The sequence below is a fragment of the Pseudoliparis swirei genome, chromosome 1, assembly GCF_029220125.1.
Source record: "Pseudoliparis swirei isolate HS2019 ecotype Mariana Trench chromosome 1, NWPU_hadal_v1, whole genome shotgun sequence".
NCBI lineage: Eukaryota > Metazoa > Chordata > Actinopteri > Perciformes > Liparidae > Pseudoliparis > Pseudoliparis swirei.
Genome location: NC_079388.1, coordinates 21,593,177 through 21,616,768, shown reverse-complemented (window position 1 = coordinate 21,616,768; position 23,592 = coordinate 21,593,177). Strand labels below are relative to the sequence as shown.

Genomic DNA, 23,592 nt, shown 5'->3' with positions numbered 1-23,592 from the left:
CCACGATGACCTCCTGCGGGGAAGCCCTTGGAGTCATTGAGCGCGTGCCATATGGCGAGCCAGTTACGTGGTGCCATCGTATGGTAGTCACTCGGAAGCAGCGGTTCCCCCGCAGGACCGTGGACCTCTCCCCTCAACAAGTTCTGCCTCGTGAGACCTTCGCCACTGAGTCCCGTTCCACCTGCACGCCCGTGTCCCGAAGGGCACCTGGAAGACCGTCACGGACGCCTGGAACGGCTACCACAGTGTTCCCCTGCGGAGTCGGATCGCCACCTCACCACCTTCATCACACCTTGCCCGGTGGCGCTACACCATGGCACCACAAGGTATCATGTCATCAGGGGATGGCTACAACCGTCGGTTTGACGCCATCCTCTCGGACTTTGAACGCAAGGAACGTTGTGTGGATGACACCATCCACTATGACACCGACCTGGAGCAACACTGGTGGAGGACCATCGACTTCCTGACGCGTATCGGCCGGTCGGGCATCGTGTTGAACCCGGACAAGCTTCAGTTCGCAGAAAGGTGCGTCGATTTCGCTGGATTCAGGGTGTCGGAATCTACCATCGAACCGCTCCCAAAATACTTGGGCGCTATCCGGGACTTCCCACCCCAGGCTCCACAACGGACATCAGGGCTGGTTCGGCCTTGTCAACCAGGTGGCTAACTCGCCCAGTTGCGTGACACGATGGCTCCATTCAAGCCGTTCCTCAGCCCACGCTGTGCGTTCCTATGGTCCCCCGTTCTGGAGGAGGCTTTCCAGACGTCCAAGCAAGCCATAATGGAGGCCATCCGTGAGGGCGTGGAGATCTACGACATGCAGAAGCGTACCTGCCTCTGCCCTGACTGGTCCACGCGTGGCATTGGCTACTTCCTGCTCCAGCAACATTGCCACTGTGCCTCGGGCATTCCGGACTGCTGTCCAGGAGGATGGAGGATCACCCTCGCTGGGTCGCGTTTCCTATCCCCTGCGAACGCGCTGTCTTGACCGTGGAAGGAGAGGCCCTAGCCGTGGCCTGGGGTCTGGAACAGGCGGTACTTTACCCAGGGGTCCGACAACTTCGTCGTGGTCACCGACCATAAGCCGTTAGTGAAAATCTTTGGCGACCGTACCCTGGATGAAATATCGAACTCGCGTCTGTTTAGACTCAAGCAGCGCACCCTCCCATGGCGCTTCGACATCGTGCACCTGCCTGGCAAGAGCAACTATGCCGCTGATGCTACGTCAAGGCATCCTTCCCCCTCGGGCTCGGCGAACAGCCTCTCACTGGGGCTGCAGAGCTGGCCTGACGCCATGGAGTCAGCCCTCATGGCCTCCATCCGCGGACGCACAGGAGCTCGGGCCGTCTCTTGGCCCCTCCTCGCGGGAGACAGCGGCTGACGAATGCCTCAGCCACCTCCTCCAACTCATCGAGCAGGAGGGTGGGATTGACGTTAACGACCCTGCTCTGGCGAGTCTGTCATCGGTCTGTGAGTCCGTCTACGCGCAGGACGGCGTCCTGCTCTACGGGACCGTCGTGGTTCCCCCATCCCTCCGTGAGAGTCCTCGGCATCTCCATGCAGCTCATCAGGGACCTCTGCGATGGGGCAGCATGCCCGAGCTATAGTTTACTGGCCGGGATGTCCGGGGACATTCAAGCCACCAGGGACGGGTGTGCAGACTGCAACCGCAATGCTCCGTCGCGGCGGCTACACCCCTGCCCTCCTCACCCCGTCCACGCCATTCGAGGCGGTGTTTGCTGACTTCTTCGACTATGGGGCCGCCACTACCTGGTTGTCGGGGATCGGCTCTCGGGCTGGGTAGAGGTCCTGAGCTCTGGCGGGTACTGCCCTGGCGGGCTCAGCTGGCCTGGTCCAACACCTCCGTTCGTTCTTCGCCACCTTGGCGTCGGAGGAGCTCTCGGCGACGGTGGTCCGGAATTCAAGGCGGCGACACTGAGGACTTCCTCCGCTTATAGCACGTCAGACACCGTGTGTCTTCTGTTAGCTTTCCGCAGTCTAACGGGAGGCAGAAGTGGCGGTTAAGACTGCTAAGCGCCTCCTGATGTCCAACACCGGCCCGTCGGGCAGCCTTGATCAGGACCGCTTCCTGCGTTATGCTGCAGCTGCGAACACGCCTGACCCCGACTGCAACCTCTCGCCAGCGCAGATCATCTTGGCCGCCCCCGTGGCTCGCTCTCCTTCGTGAACCGCCTCGAAGTTCTCGAACCCGCATATCCGCCTGCTATGGCGCGATGCATGGGCGGCTAAGGAGGGCGCCCGCCGGACCCGTATGTCCCGCACCACCGAGTCTCTGGGGACTCACTCAAGACCGCTCCGGCCATTGGCACTCGGCGAAGAGTATTCCTCCAGAACCAGCAAGGCCCGAGCCCCACAAATGGGACAGGTCAGGGATTGTGGTGGAGTCACTGAGCCACGACCAGTATCGGGTCAGGGTTGACGGTTCGGGACGTTTGACACTGCGCAACCGCCCGTTCCTCCGTGCCTACACGCCCGGCCACCCCGCCCATCAGCAGTCGGCCGCCGCCGCCGCCGCCGCCCACTGCCCAGGAACATCGGCCCCACCCATCCACCGGGCTGGGCTGCGCCCCAGGGGTTGCTCAGCCGCCCACGGGCCCCGCGACTGGGCTGTGGGCGCTTCCCACCGGGCGCCTGTTGATGAGGCGACCGCTGACCTCACCGTTCCTGCGGGTGCCGTCCTGGGCGCACCGCTCCCGGTGCCGCAGTCGCCACCGGCGCTGCCCCAGCCTACTCGGCCGGGCCGGCGAGGCCGCCTTCACGTTACGAGCCCGAGTCCGGCAGCTGGATACGGGATTTAGACCGTTAATCTATTCCGGCCTATAGCTTTCCGGTCTGGGGGGGATGTAGAGTGTACCGCCGGCCACTAGAGGCAGCGTCTAATTACCTGACCGGATATGTCACGCTGCCTTCCGTTAATGTCAGTGTCCATTTGAGTCTCGTCATTCATTCATTCCACCTCGAGGCGAGATGTTCATCCACTCATTCATGTGAGAACTGTTTACGTTATTAGTTAATGTGCATATACCGTATATCGTTATTTGTAGATGTGTATTACGTTATTTATGACATGCATAATTGTAATACGTTGTCAGCTCATCTTGCTGCACTGTCTGTTTCAGGGTGTCTTCATCTCTGTCATTAAACCCTTAAACTGACATTGAGGAGTGTGTTTCTTCACAGAACATGGATTTCTAAGCTACACTGACTCACCCAGCAGTCAGGACCAGCGGTTCTCTTTATTTTAGTGGACTCCTCAACACTTTAAATATGGAACATGGATTTCTCAGCTACACTGACTCACCCAGCAGTCAGGACCAGCGGTTCTCTTTATTTTAGTGGACTCCTCAACACTTTAAATATGGAACATGGATTTCTCAGCTACACTGACTCACCCAGCAGTCAGGACCAGCGGTTCTCTTTATTTTAGTGGACTCCTCAACACTTTAAATATGGAACATGGAATTCTCAGCTACACTAACTCACCCAGCAGTCAGGACCAGCGGTTCTCTTTATTTTAGTGGACTCCTCAACACTTTAAATATGGAACATGGAATTCTCCAGACTCAGAGCCGACTTTAGTATCTCCGAAGAGCGTCCCTTAGTCTTCCGAAACTCTATTCATTTACCTAAAGGCCCTAGTCTCCAAATTCCCTACTGCTAACACAACTACAGCTCTAGATTCCCGAACTATATCCTATCAATGGACACTCCCTTTATCCCTAACAGTGCGATTATGTGTTTATACTTTACATGTGATCAGTTACAATTTCTAACCGTCTATTTTTAATTTATGGGTAGAGGCTCATCCGCCGTTGACAACCTAATTTAGTGTACTCAATACAGACATTTTATTAAAAAGGTTGTCTTTACCTGTTGTTTATGAGGATCCTCTGGTTGTCAACCGCCGAACAGCCGCCGACCCTTGGTCGGGAGTCCGGGAAACGGACGTCACCGCTCTGGTCAAAAGCTCTCTGTTACCGTCCAGGTCAGCCAACCAACGTTCGGGGTCACCAAATTGTAACGTAATTCAGAATTGAACAGCCTGGAAGAGCTTATACAATAATACGAGTCTGCTATAGTTCTCTCCTTTAGGGAGACGTTTATTCACTGATCAAAAGCAAAGTACAAACCACGGGGAGCTCTCCTCTACATGCAAGTTGAAGCCCGGAAACCACACACCCTTTAGCACATCAAGATTCCATCTTTTATACCCAGATCTCGTCACAGGTGCATATCCCATCCCTCGTACCCCCGGGTGGGGGCTGTCTGTTGGCCGTGCGCCCCTCTTGGTATGTGTAAATACTGATAACAAGTGTGAATGTTGAATACGGTCCGGCGTGTAGCTGCCCTTGAGCTGCAGACACAATATCTCTCTCTCCTCACAGGCAAAGTGCCGTCTCTTCTGATGCTTTGCCGGAACCTAGACATTACGGTCCCTTCAATAAATCAGATTAATATTAACACCGGTCATTCAAAGTCGTTGCTTAGTCACGTGACGCCACATTAAAGCTCATGAACCTCACCTGGACTCCCGATGCAAAGCCAGCTGCCCTGTATCTCAGCAGCCGATTGGGCGATTTCAGTTTGTGAGTCCTTCTTTGAATTGTTAGAGCCTATAGAATTCACCTATATCCACCAAAAAAAGGTTGGCAGCACCGCTCGCCATTCAGAATCAACAAAGTGCCGTTCTGTTAAATGCCAGCTTCGATTCTCTGAAGTGTCTTTGAACGCCGCTCTGCGCTCTGAGGGAAGTAAGCTAACGTGAAGAGGAGATCAGCTTTCATCTACAGTGTGAGTCGCGTTCCTCTACAATCGCTGAGCTTTTATCGTCACGCACGGCTGTGTTGGGGGACACATCCGATGTTTCACGCAGGTTCATGCTGAATGTCTCAGACATCGTTTTGTCTGAAGCCCTTTTGGCGAGTTTATGTGGAACCTCGTCTCCTCCAACCGGAGATGTCAATTGAGAAGTGAAGAGTCAATGCAGTGAGGCTCCGGCTTTCAAATCCGACAACACACCTCTTTACATTTGGTCTCAACATTTATTTTTCATAAAACCATAAACCAAGATATTTAAATACTTTGTGGTTTAGAGGTAACTCCTGTCTGCTGCCTCTGAGACCGTCTCCCGACAGCGATGACCGCCCTCTGGTGTCTGGGCGGTCTCACGGGTCGGGGGTTACTGTAAAACACAAACTATGAAGTTCAACGTCAGATTCTTGCTATAAACAGAAAAATACAAACGGAACTAAATCGATGGCGCTTCTTCTCAGAATTCATTTATTTTGAAAACTGGACCAGACGGATTGTTTATTTCTGATGCTCTTTACAAGAAACTTGTGATTTTAGGAAAAACTGAAGTTATTGACTGAACACCTCAGAGATCAAAGATCTGGTGAAGAGGTTTCTGTAGACCACATCGCCCTGGCATCAACACCCTGGAGAGGACCTCTGTTCTCCTGGATCAGGACTTGACCTTTAAGTCCACGTGAAGAACATCTCAAGGACGGCTTTGATTCATCTAACATTTAAACTATCAGGCTGATCACGTCAGAGGGTCCATTGGACCTGGCTGGGTCTGATGCCCCCCCCCTCTACCTCCATCTGTCTCATGGATTGTAGTCCATGCCTACTATGAATTATTAATAATTTCTGTCATTCAATGTGTGTAACTCTGTTCACATGACATCTATTGATCATCTGGTCACATGACATCTATTGTTCATCTGGTCTCATGACATCTATTGATCATCTGGTCACATGACATCTATTGTTCATCTAGTCACATGACATCTATTGTTCACCTGGTCACATGACACATCTATTGTTCATCTAGTCACATGACATCTATTGTTCATCGGGTCACATGACATCTATTGTTCATCTAGTCACATGACATCTATTGTTCATCTAGTCACATGACAGTGCTGTGGATTTAGAAAACACCACAGCACCGAGACGGCACTGGTGAAAATTACAAATGACCTCTTAATGGCAGCAGATAAAGGACTCCTCTCTGTACTGGTCTAGTTAGACCTTAGTGCTGCATTCGACACCATTGACCATGACATCCTGTTACAGAGACTGGAACAGTCGATTGGCATTTCAGGCACGGCACTAATTTGGTTTAAATCCTATTTATCAGATCGATCTCAGTTTGTATTTGTAAACGATGACGCCTCGATAACCACCAACGTTAATCACGGAGTTCCACAAGGTTCTGTGCTTGGACCAATTTTATTTACCTTATACATGCTTCCTTTGGGCAATATTATCAGGAAACACTCCATAAACTTTCATTGTTATGCAGATGACACTCAACTATATTTATCGATAAAACCAGAGAAGAGCAACCAACTCTGTAAAATTCAAGCATGTCTTAAAGACATAAAAACATGGATGACCTGCAACTTCTTGATGTTAAACTCAGACAAAACCAAGTAATTTTAATCGGCCCTGAGCACCTCAGAGATCAATTATCTGGTGATGTGGATTCTGTACACGGCATTGCCCTGGCATCCAACACCACTGTAAAGAATCTTGGCGTTATCTTTGATCGGGACTTGTCCTTTAACTCCCACGTAAAGCAAATCTCAAGGACTGCATTCTTTCATCTACGTAATATTTCAAAAATCAGGCACATCTTGTCTCAAAAGATGCAGAAAAATTGGTTCAGCGTTCGTTACTTGAGACTGGATTACTGCAACTCCTTATTATCAGGCTGCTCTAATAAATCTCTTAGGTCCCTCAGTTGATCCAGAATGCTGCAGCTCGTGTTCTCACTAAAACTAAGAAAAGAGATCACATCACTCCTGCACTAGCTGCTCTGCACTGGCTCCCAGTAAAATCAAGAATCACTTTTAAAATTCTTCTCTTAACCTACAAAGCCTTGATTGGTGATGCTCCATCATATCTTAAGGAGCTTGTCGCACCATATTGCCCCACTAGAGCTACGCTCACTAAATGCAGGACTACTTGTAGTTCCTAGAGTCTTAAAAAGTAGAATGGGAGCCAGAGCCTTTAGTTATCAAGCTCCTCTTTTATGAGACCAGCTTCCAATTTCAGTCCGGGAGGCAGTCACAGTCACCTCGTTTAGAGTAGACTTAAGACCTTCCTCTTTGACAGAGCTTATAGTTAGGGCTGAATCAGGTTCACCTGGTCCAGCCCCTTGATATGCTGCTATAGGCTTATAACTGCCGGGGGACGTTTTAGGATGCACTGAGTACCTATCTCCTCTTTTTTCTCTCCTTAAGGATGAATTTTCATCTTTCAATCACACGTTACTAACTCTGCTTTCTCCCCGGAAGTCCTTTTGACTTTACGTCTCATGGGGTCATCGGACCCTATGAGACGGCATAGATCCTATCTGCCTGATGGATCGTCTGGGTCGTGGAATTCCTGCTCATGACTACGCCACTGTCCTGTTGAGACTCCGCCCACTCCTCCATCTGCCTGATGGATCGTGGAGGTCTCCATCGTGGAATATGCCTACTATGGACTATTCATACACTCTGTCATATTCATTGAATGTATTTTAACTCTAAATCTGTCCTTCTGTACACATTACATCTATTGCATCTGTCCATCCTAGGAGAGGGATCCTCCTCTGTTGCTCTCCTGCAGGTTTCTTCCATTTTTTTCCCCCCTGAAGGGTTATTTGGGAGTTTTTCCTGGTCCGATGTGAGGTTTTGGGGCAGGGATGTCTATGTGTACAGATTGTAAAGCACTCCGAGACAAATTTGTAATTTGTGAAATTGGGCTATACAAATAAACTGAATTGAATTGAATCTATTGTTCATCGGGTCACATGACATCTATTGTTCATCGGGTTACATGACATCTATTGTTCATCTAGTCACATGACATTTATTGTTCATCGGGTCACATGACATCTATTGTTCATCGGGTCACATGACATCTATTGTTCATCGGGTCACATGATGTCTATTGTTCATCTGTCCATCCTGGAGATATCCTCCTCAGTTGTTCCTGATCCGATGTGAGGTCAGAGGTCAAAGGTTAGGGATGTCTATGTGTACAGATTGTTAAACCCTGAGGCATATTCAAAATGTGTGATATTGGGCAATACAAAATGAATTGAATTAGATGATTGAATCTAAATTTACATTTTATTTGCAACCAAGTAGCTCCTGCCTTGCGTGGAGCTTCATGTGCTTCGTCAGGTTTCCTTTCCGTGAAAATGTTTGGCCACAAATGGAACAACAGAAAGGTTTCAGCCTCGTGTGGACGGTGAGGTGTCGGGTCAGATCCCCCTTCTGGGCAAACGTTTTACTACACATGAGACAGCTGAACGGTTTCTCCCCCGTGTGGACAGTTAAGTGGCGTTTCAGATGTTGCTCTCGCGAGAATGTTTTGCTACAAATTGAACAGCCGAAGGGTTTCTCTCCCGTGTGGACAATGACGTGTTTTTTAAGCGCGCTGTGGAATACAAACCGTTTGCCACAAACCGAGCAGTGGAACGGTTTCACTCTCGTTTGGATCCGAGATCGTTTCTTCAGAAGTCTCTTGTGGTCAAAGCTTCCCGCACATGAAGCCGAGCCGATACACATCACGTCGCCTTCAGCTCCGTCTCTGGTTCGCAGACGATTTAAAGCCGACTGAGGATCCTGAGTCTCCTCCCAATCTCTACTGTCATCAGTCTCTGGTTCTGATCTCCCCAAGTCCTCTCCGTCACCTCCTGTTTTCAAATGCTCCGCCTCTCTGTTCTCCTCAGTTTGTCTTCCATAAAGCTGAGAGAATGTAGCTTCCTCTTCATCATCATCTTCACTCTTCACAGAGACAGTCGTGAATGAGAACATGATGCCAGCCTCCTCCAGACCTTGGAGCTGCTCTCCCGCCTGACTGGTCCACAGTTCCTCCTCTTCCTCTTTAATGTGGGGGGGCTCTGGGTCCTCCTGGTCCTCAATGTGGGGGGGCTCTGGGTCCTCCTGGTCCAGACTGGAGTCCCAGTCCTGTTGCTCGTCTTTCACCACCAACAGCTGCTCGTCTGGAGAATAATGAAACGCATCCACATCTTAGAAAACTGTAATTACATCCAGTGACCACTACTTTCCAGTAATGGGGGAGACATGATGCACATGTTGAGGACATATTGGACCTATCAAAGCTTCTGTGTCTGTGAGACTTAGACATTGTGTATAAATATTAAATGTCCATAACTACGGCATGAACACTTTCCATATGAACACTGGCTGCACAATTCACACAAATTGATAAAATCAAGAAAAAGGTTGTTTCAAGTTTTTAACGACTGGTTCTCCAGAGAAGTCCTGGCCGACTCAACATTCTTCGAACTTCAGAGAACATATTCGTTTGGTCCAGATTCTTTTTATTTATGATTCTTCCCTCTAATATTGAATCTGTTTGTGTGTTATTTTAAGAAATATTTGGGCTGCCATGCTCACAGAGCCACGTTCAGAAGTGGGACTGTAGCTCAGTGGGTCAGGGGGTCGTCCTGCAACCCCAAGGTCGTCGGTTCGATCCCCACTCTCTCCATTAGTTGCAAGTGGAAGTGTCCATGAGCAAGGCACTGAACCCCCAGTTGCTCCACGGGCGCATCACTGCAGCCCACTGCTCCTTCATCACTAAGGAGGGGTTCAATGCAGAGAATACATTTGGTTGCCTGTGTACCTGGACTCTGTACCTGTACTCTGTGTACCTGGACTCTGTGTACCTGGACTCTGTGTACCTGGACTCTGTGTACCTGTCCTCTGTGTACCTGTACCCTGTGTACTCTGTGTACCTGTACACTGTGTACCTGTACCCTGTGTACCTGTACCCTGTGTCCCTGTCCTCTGTGTCCTCTGTGTACCTGTACTCTGTGTACCTGTCCTCTGTGTACCTGTACCCTGTGTACCTGTCCTCTGTGTACCTGTCCTCTGTGTACCTGTCCTCTGTGTACCTGTCCTCTGTGTACCTGTCCTCTGTGTCCTCTGTGTACCTGTACCCTGTGTACCTGTCCTCTGTGTACCTGTCCTCTGTGTCCTCTGTGTACCTGTACCCTGTGTACCTGGACTCTGTGTCCTCTGTGTACCTGTCCTCTGTGTACCTGTCCTCTGTGTCCTCTGTGTACCTGTACCCTGTGTCCCTGTCCTCTGTGTCCTCTGTGTACCTGTCCTCTGTGTCCTCTGTGTACCTGTACCCTGTGTACCTGTCCTCTGTGTCCTCTGTGTACCTGTACCCTGTGTACCTGTCCTCTGTGTACCTGTACCCTGTGTACCTGTCCTCTGTGTACCTGTACCCTGTGTACCTGTCCTCTGTGTACCTGTCCTCTGTGTACCTGTACCCTGTGTACCTGTCCTCTGTGTACCTGTCCTCTGTGTACCTGTACCCTGTGTACCTGTCCTCTGTGTCCTCTGTGTACCTGTACCCTGTGTACCTGTCCTCTGTGTACCTGTCCTCTGTGTACCTGTACCCTGTGTACCTGTCCTCTGTGTCCTCTGTGTACCTGTACACTGTGTACCTGTCCTCTGTGTACCTGTCCTCTGTGTCCTCTGTGTACCTGTACCCTGTGTCCCTGTCCTCTGTGTCCCTGTCCTCTGTGCAATGACAGCAGATTGAATCCAATCCATTTAGTGTAGTTCTGTATTCCCGCGGTGGGAAACCAGCTGAGTGGAGTTGGAGGAGGAGGCCAACGAGAGTCCCGTGTTCTCCTGTTGGCAACTTGAATCTCAACCTGTTGCTCACTGGCGTCCACAGGAAGCCGTCTCTTAACTCTGTACTTCTTTTGATTGGATTCAATCTGTTGCACAGAGTCCAGGTACAAAGGCAACGACATGTATTCTCTGCATTTGACCCATCCTTAGAAGGAGCAGTGGGCTGCAGTGATGCGGGGAGCAGCTGGGGGTTCAGTGCCTTGCTCATGGACACTTCGAGTCGCAACTAATGGGGAGAGCGGGGATCGAACCGACGACCTTGGGGTTGCAGGACGACCCCCTGAGCTGCAGCCGCCCGTCAGCCACAAGTACATCGCCAAGCATTGAACCGGAGTGTGTTCACTCCTTGGTGATGTTGGGGGAAAGTCTAATGACAGGAGTGTGCCACACACTCGTCTCCTACACTAGAGGCCTCGTCTCCTACACTTGACGCCTCGTCTCCTACACTAGAGGCCTCGTCTCCTACACTAGACGCCTCGTCTCCTACACTAGAGGCCTCGTCTCCTACACAAGAGGCCTCGTCTCCTACACTAGACGCCTCGTCTCCTACATTAGACGCCTCGTCTCCTACATTAGACGCCTCGTCTCCTACACTAGAGGCCTCGTCTCCTACACTAGACGCCTCGTCTCCTACACTAGAGGCCTCGTCTCCTACACTAGAGGCCTCGTCTCCTACACTAGACGCCTCGTCTCCGACACTAGACACCACGTTCGTTTTGAGCCCTTTATGAACACTTTTCATAAGTCATAGTTTAAGTGATCAGTTAAAGTGGAAAAAGAAAAAAACAGAACCAACCTGCTCGTTGTTTCCGGACTTCCGGTTTTAGAAAGGCGTGCAGTCGTTTCCGGTGTCGCTCGTTCTCCTCTTGAGAACTACAAAGTTCCTCCTCGTACTCTGCTATCGTTCTTTCAAACAGCCCACATATCTCCTGCGCAGCCGCAGTGAGTCGCTGGTTGACGAAACATCTCAGCATTTGGACTTTAGACATTTCCCCCCAACGACAGAAACGTTTTCTCCACACAAAGTCCGTCACAAAGCCCGTTCCTCTCCTTTAAACTGGGACTAGCGCTGTTAGCATGCTAAGCTAACTTCAATGTCTTTGTAGCGGGAGATGAGTCCGAGGAACAACATCCAGAACCAAAGGAGAACCTCTAGAAGTCCATTCAGAGGTTTATCCAGACATACAGAGACTCTGCTGGGTCAGGACTGAAGGAGCTAACTGACACTTTACCACCGCAGTGACGAAGAGACGCTGCTGCTGCCGACGGGAGCTTGGAATGGAGGCACATCCGGGCAGCTGGCGGAGGCACCTTCAAAATAAAAGCCTGGTCAGAATTAGAAACATTTATCTGCTGCCTGTGTTAGACGCACGAATACTTTGACTTGTTGGTTGGTGTGTACATTAGACAAACAAACCAACTGACAACAATCAACATAGTGCAAGAATTTAAACATAAGAAGCTCTTATATTGATTTCACTGCAGATTTGGTGGGTAACCTTCAACGTAAAATATATCATTATAGGCAGTGTTGGGAGTAACGCGTTACTTTGTAACGCGTTACTGTAATTCCACTACTTTTAGTGGTAACGAGCGTGTAACGAAGTATTTTTTTTAATCAACTAACGCAGTTACAGAAATTTAAATGAGTTCGTTACTCGCGTTACTCTCTTTTGTGAAAAATGAACACTTGCAGACAAGAAGACAAGCTAGGCTACTTTAGCTGCTTCTGATCCGACATCGCAGGACCTTGGTGGCGCAATGATATTGTAACGTCTCGGACGTTATGGACTGATGACACGGAGACGGGGCGACGTTATTATTCCTCCCTTTATTGGGCATTCACCAACACAGACAGCTGCTCCTCTCGGCTCAGCAGCTCCAACGTCAACAACAACGGTTCCCGTCAACCACCCTTAACTTCCGTTTTCCGGGAGGTTAACCCCGCCTCCCCTCTACTCCGCCAATCACAGGCACGCCCCCTCGACCAGCATCACGGTGCCACACTGTGATTGACAGCCACTTCCAGTGTTGCCAGGTCCGCGGTTTTCCCGCGGAATTGGGCTAATTTTGAAGTGTTGCCGCTGGATGAATTTTTTGTCCGCTGGTTCGGATAGACCTATTTTGCATGCAAATTACATGAATATCTTTAAATAAAAATCCATATTTTAAATGAAATAATTTATTTATACCCAAATCCTACCAAACTGACTCCAGATCAGCACGTACACGCCGACACATCCGCGCACACAGGTGAGCACCCCCCCCCCTCAATTATATGCAGCACCTCAAGGCACCTTTGTTTTCTCTTTTAATTAGTGTTAATACTGTAGGCCAATCACTTTTATTTCATTGGGCCTAATGTGGTAAAAAAAAAACTGTTAAATGACAGACAGTTATTTTGTATTAAGTTAAGTATTAAAAGGGACTTTTGTACGACTGCTTGATTTGAAGGCCTGTTGCCCTGTTGATTGCAATAAATAGGTCTACAACATGTTTATTGTGTTTGACTGTTCAGAACTGTTCATTACATTAAAAAAGCAGACATAAAAATAACTTAAAAGTTACTTTCCCGAGTAACTAATTACTTTTGATATACAGTAACTAGTAAAGTAATTAAATTACTTTTAAAAGAAGTAACTAGTAACTATAACTAATTACTAATTTTCAGTAACTTGCCCAACACTGATTATAGGTTATCAACATTTTAGTTAAATGACATTTTATTTTAAAATATGTAATGCTCATCATTTATTCTTATAGTCATTGTTATTATGTATACATATATATATATATATATTATTGTAAAAAATCTAAATAATTACATCAAAGTAAAATATAATATAAGTTACTGTAACGTTCCTGTAGGTCCATGCTGCATAACATCAGGAGAATACATCTTCTTACTCTTCCTAAAATACTCATCCAGGTAAAGGACCGATTTACCTCTTATATGCCTTTGGGGAGAGGGTCAAAGGTGGTTGGCTGGGTGGTGGCTGATTTAGGAAGAATAGATTTAGGCGGGGTGGACAACAGGAGGCAGGCTGCAGTAAAAAATGTTGGTTTATTCCTAGAAGCTGATTGACAGAATCGCAAGTCGATTGGCAAGTCGATAGCCTGGACCAGAGCCTGGATTAGAGCCTGTGCCGCCTTCTGAGTAAGAAGAGGACGTATTCTCCTGATGTTGTGCAGCATGTACCTACAGGAAAGTGTTTTCGCAGTGATGTTGGCCGTCAGGGAGAGTTGACTGTCGAGTGTCACCCCGAGGTTCCTGGCAGTCGGGGGCGGGGCCAACACAGAGCTGTTGAAGGTGGTAGTCAGGTCATGGGTGGGGGAGCCTTTCCCTGGAAGGAAAAGTAGCTCAGTTTTTTCAGGGTTGATCTTCAGGTGGTGCGCAGACATCCACTGAGAGATGTCGGTCAGACAGGCAGAGATTCGTGCCGCTACCTGTGTTTCAGATCAGGGAAACGAGAAGATCAGTTGGGTGTCATCAGCATAGCTATCGTAGGAGAAGCCATGCGAACGAATGACAGAGCCGAGAGAAGAGGAGGGGACCCAGGACGGAGCCTTGAGGGACCCCACTAGTGAGAAGATAAGGTTCAGATACAGATCCTCTCCAAGTTACCCGGTAAGTGCGGTCATTGAGGTCGGATGAGAAGAGGGATAGTAGAGACTGAGATACCAGGTGCTGAAGGGAGGAAATGAAGATCTGGTGGTTCACTGTGTCAAATGCTAAAGAAAGGTCGAGAAGGATAAGGACAGAGGAGAGAGGATGCTGTGGGAAGTTGCTCAGAGACAGCAAGGAGGTCAGTCTGTTGAGTGTGAGACGGGACGGAGTCAAGGGGGCAGGAGGTCGGGGGGGCCGAGGTTACCAAGGTAAGAACTTGATTAGGAGACAGGGGGGTGAACGAGGAAAGAGAGGGGGACGAAGAAGAAGTTGATGGAAGTAGAGTGATAGAAGATGGATTAGTAAAGGAGGAGCGAATGTCAACCATCTTGTTTATAAAGTAGAAGTAGCTTTTGGCTACGGCAGAGAAGGAGGAGAAAAGGAGGAGAGCAGAGATTGATAGGCGAGCAGGTCGTCTGCTTGATTAGATTTTCTTCATTACCTTTCCGACGTTCGCAAGGTGGCTCAAGAGCGCCGAGTCAGACCACCACGGAGAGGAGAGGACTCGAGGACCGTCGTGTCTTAAGAGGACAAAGAGAATCAAGAGATGAAGACAGGGAAGAGGAGAGCGTCTGTGGCAGAGTTAGGATGCATGAGTGAGGAGTCAGTTGAAGGGCAGATAGAACAGAGGATGGGAAAGACTGCAGAGGAGGGATTTCGGTATATGTGCGAATGAGTCCAAGGCCTACAGTATCTACTAGTTGATATACACACACACACACACACAGGTATGGCAAGTAAACACATACTTACACAGAAGTTTCACACAGAAAGGACAGAAAAGAAAAACACGCAGGTTTCCTCACCACACTGTTTCAATTCAGTTTATTTGTAGAGCCCATTTTCACAAATTTGTCTCGGAGTGCTTTACAATCTGTACACAGACATCCCTGACCTTTGACCTCACATCAGGAACAACTCCCAAATAACCCTTCAGGGGGAAAAAAAGGGAAGTGGGTGTTTCTCCAAATAACTAGTTTCATGGAGGAATCTTAATATATGTATGAATCACATGATCACAATACTTGTGCAGAAAATAATGACAAACTGCTGTTTAAAACTATATCATAGTTTATGTATCTTAACAATACGACCCAAATTAAGTAGTATAGATCAACAAGAACTGTTTTATAGAATTACAAGCAGACGCCCTCATGCTGCGTTCACACCAAAAGCATTTGTGTGTGTGAAAAGCACAAGTTATGTGACAGAACTGAACAGGACTCGGAGGTCCGTAGAACACCCAATGACAAGTTCACAGTGCAGGTAAAGGTAAACAAGACGAACACGGTTACAAACACACCACCACCTCTCGGCCCAGATCAGAGCCTCTTCCTGGAGATCTCTTCGTAGTGGTTACTGGGTTTCTAGGACTTGTTCAGCAGAGTTTCTCCTGCTTAGGATCGGAGACCGTGACCACGCTCAAGATGAGTCGGGAGCTCTGAGGCCATGGTTCTCTGGCGGGGATCGGTGGATAGAGTCCTCCCGGTTGGACGTGAGTCACTGCCCCAGGACAGGGAGGTCGGAACCTCAAGGTCTTGTGAAGGAGGGAGTGGAACTAATGTCAACTTGATCAACACCACTAAAGGGAGTTCTCTGCTGTGTGACTTGCCATGTGCAGCTTCCGTTGCCCATTGCACAGAAATATTTCATCACAAACTGAGCAGCGTAGCGGTTTCTCTCTTATGCGAGTTAAAGAGTGTCGTTGTAAAGTTACCCTAAGTGCAAAAGATGCTTTACAGATGGAGCAGCTGAACGGTTTCTCTCCTGTGTGGGTCACCATGTGTCTCTGGACACTTCCACTGTGTTTAAAAGATTTATTACAGACTAAACAGCTAAACGGTTTAATGACAGTGTGGCTTCTCATGTGGCTCTTCAGACTCGACTTGGCCTTGAAGCTTTCACCACACTCTGAGCAGCTGAAAGGTTTTTCTCCCGTGTGAGTCATCATGTGTACCTTCAGACTTGACTTGCGCTTAAAGCGTGTATCGCACTCTGAGCAGCTAAAAGGTTTTTCTCCCGTGTGAACCATCATGTGCAACTTCAGACTTGACTTGCGCTTAAAGATTTTATCACAAAATGAGCAACTGAATGTTTTCTCTTCTGTGTGGATTCTCATGTGTTCCTTCAAATGTCTCTCGAGATAAAATCTTTTCCCACATTCAGAGCAGCTTAGTAGTTTCTCACTAGAACTCCATTTTGGATCACTGACATGAACTTCTTCATAACTCAGAGAGTTTAAACCTGACTGAGGTTCTCTGGTCTCCTTCCAGTCATCAGGTTCAGTCGAGTCTCCAAGCTTCTTATCTGTATCTGACTTCCTGTCTGGTTCTGGTCCTCCACACTCCTCTTCATCAGCTTCTGTTTCCATGTGTTCAGTTAGTCTTTGATGACGATGAGAGGACTGAGATTCCTCTTCATCATCTTCACTCTTCACAGGAGAGAATGAGAACCTGATACCAGCCTCTGCCAGACCTTGAAGCTGCGCTCCCTCCTGATTGGTCCAGAGTTCTTCCTGTTCCTCTTTAATGTGGGGGGGATCTGGTTCATCCTGTTCCAGGCTGGTGCTCCAGTCCTGCTGCTCAAGGGGAACCTCTTCTTGAACCTCCAACAGCTGCTGGACGTCTGGAGAATAATGAAACACATCCACATCTTAGAAAACTGACATTACAGGTAAAAACTAATCCAGTGATCTCACTACTTTGCTGTCATGTGGGGAAACATTATGCACATGTTGAGGACATATTTGGACCTCATTCAAAGTAAAACAAACTAAAAACTGTTTTACCAGCTGAGACAAAGTTTCCCTTTGGAAGTTGTTCTTGTTGCAATGTCCATGTTGTAGGAGCGCAGTAGACACGGTTGATCCGTCGTACAAAAGAAACAACACTCAAAGTCTCGGGGACCGAATCAATCGACCAGCCCAGCTCAGGACCGGGAGGCAGCGCGGCCGTCGAAGGCGTGTTTGAAGTGTAGGAGGCTGCCGCGCCGAGGGGGTTCGGCCAACTTTACCAGTTGGTCCAGGTCCAGATATGCAGCCACCATCCTTGAGGCTGGACCGGAGAGCAGCCGTCATTGAGCGATGGAACCTCTCACACAATCTATGAGCCTGTGGGTGATCAGCAGGAGTACGGTGGAGCTTCACCCCCCGACGTGAACTGTGACCTTCTGTCGGAGGAACCAAACCTGGCGACTGGCTGCCGTGCCCCTTTCACCCACTGCTCATACACCGCGTCGGCTGAAGCGTCAGTGGTGATGGGAGCCTTGGGTGCGGGATGCGCCAGCATCGTTTCCTTTGCCAGAGCCGTCTTGGTATCCACATATCAGGGCTCCAGACTGCGACCAAATGGTCGCATTTTGCGCCTAAAATTAGACACAGTGCGAGTAAATTTTTCATCAACTCGCGCATGCGCGACCAGTAAATTAGCAGATTTCTTTTTTTTGTTATTAAATATTTGTGTTGCTTACAAACTTGTTCTACACTTCAGCCCACTATAGTTATAGGGGGGGGGGGGGTGCTAGTGAGTTTTTCGAGTGAGAGTGTGCGCGGATGTGTCGGCGCGTATCACGGCAGAGCGATGCGCGTTATGGGAGCGGCGGCGCTGGGCTTAGCCCAGAGGAGTGAAGCAGCGAAATGTGTAGACATAGAAACACTCTCAGACAGCAGCTTGCTGTTACGTGCGCCTGCTGCCAGTCTGACTCCGCTGCTTTGGGTGAATGACGTCACGTGCGACCTGGAGGTGTTAACCACTTGTGTACCAAATCTTTTTTTTTTTTGGTTGAAAACATTCGGGGCTAATGAAAAAACATTCGGGGCTTTTTTAGCCTAGGGACGCCACTGGTTAGCGGTAATGCCTGAATGACTGGTTTGCTAACCGACATTAACTCCAGAAGAAGAAGAAAGGAGACGAAAACCGAAGAAGGCTGGCCTGTGTGTGAGAGCGGGGGGGGGGCTAATGTGTGAAGAGAGGCGCACCACAACGGAGACACAACGAGGGCGAGGGCCGCAGAGTGAGAGGTCAGAGGGGATCCTCACCACCGAGCGGCGTCCCCGTCCCCCGAGTTCAATCTCTGGGTCAACTCAGCCGACACTCACATGTCTGCCCCTATAGACTGATGCTCACGGTAAACGCATTCGATCGGGAGCGCGCGAGGGTTTTGATAAAGTTAGCGGAAGGATTTAAGTGACAACATCCGGTTTTGCAAAGTTAGCGGAAAGAACCACGTGACACAACATCCGTTTATCAAAATAAGATGTCGACAAATCATACACGAACATATAAAAGTAAACAATGAATTGATTTTGTATCTTTATAGATCATTTCTGAGATTTAGCTTAAATTATGCTAACATTAAAACATTTTTACTGGACCAAGGAAGAGTTTATAAAAATTAGTCAGTCTTTTGTATGTTAAGAAAAGTCCTGTATATAGATTTCCCCAAGAGTTCCAGGAAATGAATGATGCAGATGTGTTCCATACATATCTGAAATCCCCTACAACAGCAATCAAACAATTTTAATGTATCAATTAGGACATTTTTCAAAGTAAAAGTCCTAAATGTTTAAAGAAATCGGTAATTTCTTTAATGTTTGAGTTGCTTTATATATGTATTTCCTCATAGTCCTCATAGCAATAATGCTACACAATAAATAGAATGCTTCAATCGACTCGGTGATCGGTATTATCGGTGATCGGCAGATACTGATTTCAGTGATCGGCACCAAAAACCTGATCGGTGCATCTCTAATCATAACATCATCAAACCCTAGATGGTTTTGAAAAGAGAACATGCTGCATAGTAATATTTAGTTTTGATTCCGTTTCCTAAAAGAAACTGCTTTCTATGAATGCATTCAATCAATGGGTGGGGGTGAGAGTGTGCTCACCCGTGTGCGCGCATCACGGCAGAACTTCGATGTCGGCGCGCGCATCGCTCTGTCACGCGAGCCGAGAATTGTTGACGGGGGGGGGGGGGGGGGGTAGACGAAAATTACAGAGTGGCGGGTGGAGATTCCCACTGTTATAAGAGGAGGGGAAACACTGGAGTTGATAAGCGTGTCTTCTTGTCTGATCAATACGCAACTGTGAGGTGCGTGAATGGACAGATCGGCCAGCTGCTGATCACTCACTCAACAGCTCGACCTGCACGACAGGCGGTGCGACAGCTGGCCAAACATTTTTTTTGGGGAGCACCGAAGACCCATTTTGACCCAGGAAAAACCCTGTACAGTGCGCCCCTAAATTTTCTGCTTGCGCCCCTAAAATTTTAAGTTAGGGGCCACTGTGCTCCTAGTAAAAAAAGTTAGTCTGGAGCCCTGCATATGCCTGGTCCCTCTCCTCTGTCCAGCCAACAGCCTGTTGGACATCTTTGCCTTTCAGGGCTTCGGAAAGGGGTCGCATCAACCGCGCTGCCCGGGGCATAAACTATGATACAAGTTCACCAGGCCTAAAGACTCCTGCCGGGCCCTCACTGTGACCTCTCCAGGATGGACAGGTGTAATAGATGTCATGTGACCAGAATGAATCATTACACACTCATTAAAACACTAATAACACAATGAAGATGACAGAGCGGATGAAGAGTTGGTAGTCGGCATATTCCACCATCCAGACCTCCATAAAATGATAAACAGAGAACCAACCTGCTCGTTGTAACCGGACTTCCGGGTTGAACACAGCCTGCAGTCGTTTCCGGTGTCGCTCGTTCTCCTCTTGAGAACTACAAAGTTCCTCCTCGTACTCTGCTATCGTTCTTTCAAACAGCCCACATATCTCCTGCGCAGCCGCAGTGAGTCGCTGGTTGACGAAACATCTCAGCATTTGGACTTTAGACATTTCCCCCCAACGACAGAAACGTTTTCTCCACACAAAGTCCGTCACAAAGTCCTTTAAACTGGGACTAGCGCTGTTAGCATGCTAAGCTAACTTCAATGTCTTTGTAGCGGGAGATGAGTCCGAGGAACAACATCCAGAACCAAAGGAGAACCTCTAGAAGTCCATTCAGAGGTTTATCCAGACATACAGAGACTCTGCTGGGTCAGGACTGAAGGAGCTAACTGACACTTTACCACCGCAGTGACGAAGAGACGCTGCTGCTGCCGACGGGAGGCGCCATCTTGTGAGTGGAGACCGGAACAGCGGCCGCTTGCGGAGGCACCTTCAAAATAAGAGCCTGGGAAGCTTCTACGTGGATTTCATTGCAGACATGGTGGGTCATCTTCAAAATAAAAGCTTGAGAAGCTTATTTTTGACTTCACTGCTTGGTGGGTAACCTTAAAAATAAAAGCCCTTAAATTAATATAAATTGTATATCATTCGAGTATATAAACATAGAGATTTTAATTCATATATTTGTATTCATGTATTATTCATCATTTGTTATGTTCTGTATGAAACTAAATACATTTAAGTTAAGTAAAATTCCATTTACTATGACATTAAATACTGAGTTACTTTGAGGAGGTAAAATATTACCAATTTATTGATTCCTGATCATTTTCTGATCTTTAACTGATTTTATATATATTGATTCATATTATTTATTTTTAATTAATTGTTCATAATTTATTATAATAATAATGTGTATTATTATTTGACCTAACTTTAATTAATTTAGTTTGAGTGTTTTTTTATTTTTATAACTTTTTATTTTGCATTTTCCACAAACAGATTATTCCTTGACATCTAGAAAAGAAAAAAAAGAAAATAAATAAATAAAGTAAAGTAATATATCTACAACAAAATAAAATCAGCACATCCAATCCATCCATATCCACATAAACACCCGCCAAAGATTCCCACCCATCCCCTCCCACATGTTTCTACCCTCCAAGAGTAGGACCCAATGAGGAGGGAGGGAAGGACCAAACAATCAAACTACATAACACCAAATGGTAAGCATGGAGTACAAAGTAAAATAACTAAAGAAAGGTAAAAGGCATTAATGTGAAAAGTAAAAAATAAATAAATAAATAAATAACAAATCAACAGACATTCATTTCATACCCAGATTTTTCATAGACCTCTTTGTTTTGCAGTTGCCCTGTATGTGTACAACCTCAACCCCTCAGTTATAACATCTACATCCAATATCGACTCTAGATATAACGTCACGCACGCCCATCTTCTTGTGAAGATATCTAATGTCATTTGTAATTTTGCAGTCATTTTTTCCATTGTATGGACCTGGTTTAATCTCTGTCTCCACTGAGTTATGGTTGGTGGTTTTGCATCTTTCCAGTTCAGAGTTATTGTTTTTCTGGCAATCATTAAAAGTATGCGGAGAATATACCTCAGATTGGTGTCCCCTAAATCTCTTGGAATAGACCCCAGCACATATATTAATGGGTCTGAGGGTACCTCCACTTCAATGATTCTCTTGATTTCTTTTTTTATATTTTTCCAAAAACCTTTGATTACTGGGCAGTCCCAAAAGATATGCGTGTGATCTCCTATTCTTCCACATTTTCTCCAGCATAATGGAGCTGAAGGATCCTTCACATATGAAGAGATTACAAGAGGTGTATTAAAATATCTGACTTTTAGTTTCCAATCAAATTCTTTCCATAATTGGCTATTGATTCCTTTATGACATTTGTTGCACAAATCTTCCCATGTTGCATCTTCAATTATAACATTTAATTCCAATTCCCACTTTTCCTTGATGTTCAATGTATTTTGTCAGCTGTAAGCCTTCTATATATGTGGGAGACGTGGTTTTTAGTTGGAAAGCCGTTTTCTGCTATACTAATAAAATAGTCTTCCGTTACATTAGTTGTTTTTTTAACTAACTGTCTGTCTTTATGGTTTGTAATGTAGTGTCTCATTTGAAGGTATCTATACAGGTCCTTTGATGGAAGTGTATACTGTTCTTGCAGCTGAGAAAATGATTTGAGTTCTGTTCCATCAAATAATTGGTTGATGGTTTTAAGACCTTTTACAGCCCACTGTCTAAATCCACCATCCCACATCGAGGGAGGGAATTCTATGTTGCCTACAAGTGGCATAGCCCTTGAGAGTGAGCTGGGTCCTTCAAGCTTCTTTTTAAGTATTGTCCAAATCTTCATTGTGTGCTTTATCCATTCGTTTTTTATTTTTATTTTGTTAAATGATTTGATATCAATAAAAGGCAATGTTGATATAGATATACCCTTAGCTGTGCTCTGTTCTATCTGGGTCCATCCTGTCTCCTGGTCATTTCCAATCCATGCCACTATAGCCGTTAGTTGTGCTGCCCAATAATATAGTTTCAGGTTTGGTAGGCCGAGACCTCCTTTTTCTGGGTTTCTTATTCTGCCAGATGAATTTTGAGATTAGTTTATTTAACATATTAAAGATGGAAACTGGTACTGCCACTGGTAGAGACTGAAGCAAAAAGAGGAGTCTGGGTAACACATTCATTTTCACCGTCTCCGCTCGACCAAACAATGAAAGAGGGAGAATTTGCCAACGTGTCAGGTCATTTTTTATTTGTTTGATTAACTTATTGTAATTGGCATCAAACAGCTGTGTGAAGCTAGGCGTAATATTAATTCCCAAATATCAAAATCCTTGTTTAGACCAGTGAAAGGAAACATCCTCATTCCACTGTGGGCCAGATTCCAGATATCATCATCGCCTCTGATTTGTTTTCATTAATTTTATACCCTGATACTGAGCCGTATTTGTGCAGACACTGCATAAGTGCAGGAATGGAGAGAAGAGGGTTTTTTATAAAAAGCAAAATGTCATCTGCAAACAGAGCTATTTTATGGTCTGTTCCGCTTTCGTCCACTATTCCTTGAATTTGTATATTTTGGCGTATAGCTTCTGCAAGAGGTTCAATACTAAGTACAAAGAGGATGGGTGACAGTGAATCCCCCCGTCTCACGCCCCTCTCCACCTTAAAACATTCTGAGCAGTGACCATTCACTCTGACTCTTGATCTTGGGTCTTTATACAACATCCAGCTCACAAATTCTTCACCGAATCCCATCTCTATCAATGTTTGTTCCAGGGATAACCAGTCAACTCTATCGAATGCCTTTTCGGCATCTAAGCCGAGAAGCATTGCATGTTGTCCGTCTCTTGATGCTATTGATTGTAAATTTAGGGCTTTTCTTATGTTGTTTGTTCCTTGACGGCCTAGGATGAATCCAGTTTGGTCTGGTTTTATTAATTTTGTGATATATTTTTGTGTTCTGGCCGCCAGGATGGATGTCAGGATTTTATAGTCTACACATAA

General features: G+C 46.9%; 2 protein-coding genes across 6 annotated transcripts in view; both read right to left on the bottom strand.

Annotated features, from left to right (window-relative positions):
• The window catches only part of LOC130190086 (zinc finger protein 599-like), a 32,126-nt gene extending 20,113 nt beyond the window's left edge, over positions 1–12,013 (bottom strand). The window contains exons 1-2 of one of the 3 annotated variants that reach the window (XR_008830921.1): positions 11,497–12,013; positions 7,180–9,031 (exon numbers count right to left, since the gene is read on the bottom strand). Coding sequence is in view for 1 of the 3 variants with exons in the window: in XM_056409314.1 (XP_056265289.1) it covers positions 8,154–9,031; positions 11,497–11,689 (1,071 nt within the window). In the remaining 2 variants the exon portion in view is untranslated. Of the gene's footprint in view, positions 1–7,016; positions 9,032–11,496 lie in introns of those variants that run through there. The other 2 variants (XR_008830918.1, XM_056409314.1) reach the window with 2 other exon arrangements.
• Positions 12,014–15,177: 3,164 nt separating this feature from the next.
• LOC130189487 (gastrula zinc finger protein XlCGF17.1-like) lies at positions 15,178–20,476 on the bottom strand. 3 transcript variants are annotated; one of them, XM_056408490.1, is made up of 3 exons: positions 20,012–20,100; positions 17,380–17,730; positions 15,178–16,992 (listed from the first exon to the last, which is right to left on the bottom strand). In XM_056408490.1, the coding sequence occupies exons 2-3, from the start codon at positions 17,441–17,443 to the stop codon at positions 15,950–15,952; spliced, it is 1,107 nt and encodes a 368-aa protein (XP_056264465.1). In that variant the 5' UTR covers positions 17,444–17,730; positions 20,012–20,100; the 3' UTR covers positions 15,178–15,949. The 3 variants fall into 3 exon arrangements, with proteins under 3 accessions (XP_056264465.1, XP_056264318.1, XP_056264397.1); XM_056408343.1 differs by lacking the exon at positions 17,380–17,730 and having other exon boundaries at positions 20,012–20,476; XM_056408422.1 differs by lacking the exon at positions 20,012–20,100 and having other exon boundaries at positions 17,380–18,193.
• Positions 20,477–23,592: the final 3,116 nt, after the last annotated feature.

Excerpts from the sequence above, each read along its gene's own strand:
- LOC130189487 (XM_056408343.1), bottom strand. The coding sequence starts at position 20,204 with ATGTCTAAAGTCCAAATGCTGAGATGTTTCGTCAACCAGCGACTCACT. Across the intron at positions 16,993-20,011 it reads AGTCCGGTTACAACGAGCAG|ACGTCCAGCAGCTGTTGGAG; the intron begins GTTGGTTCTCTG and ends ATTATTCTCCAG.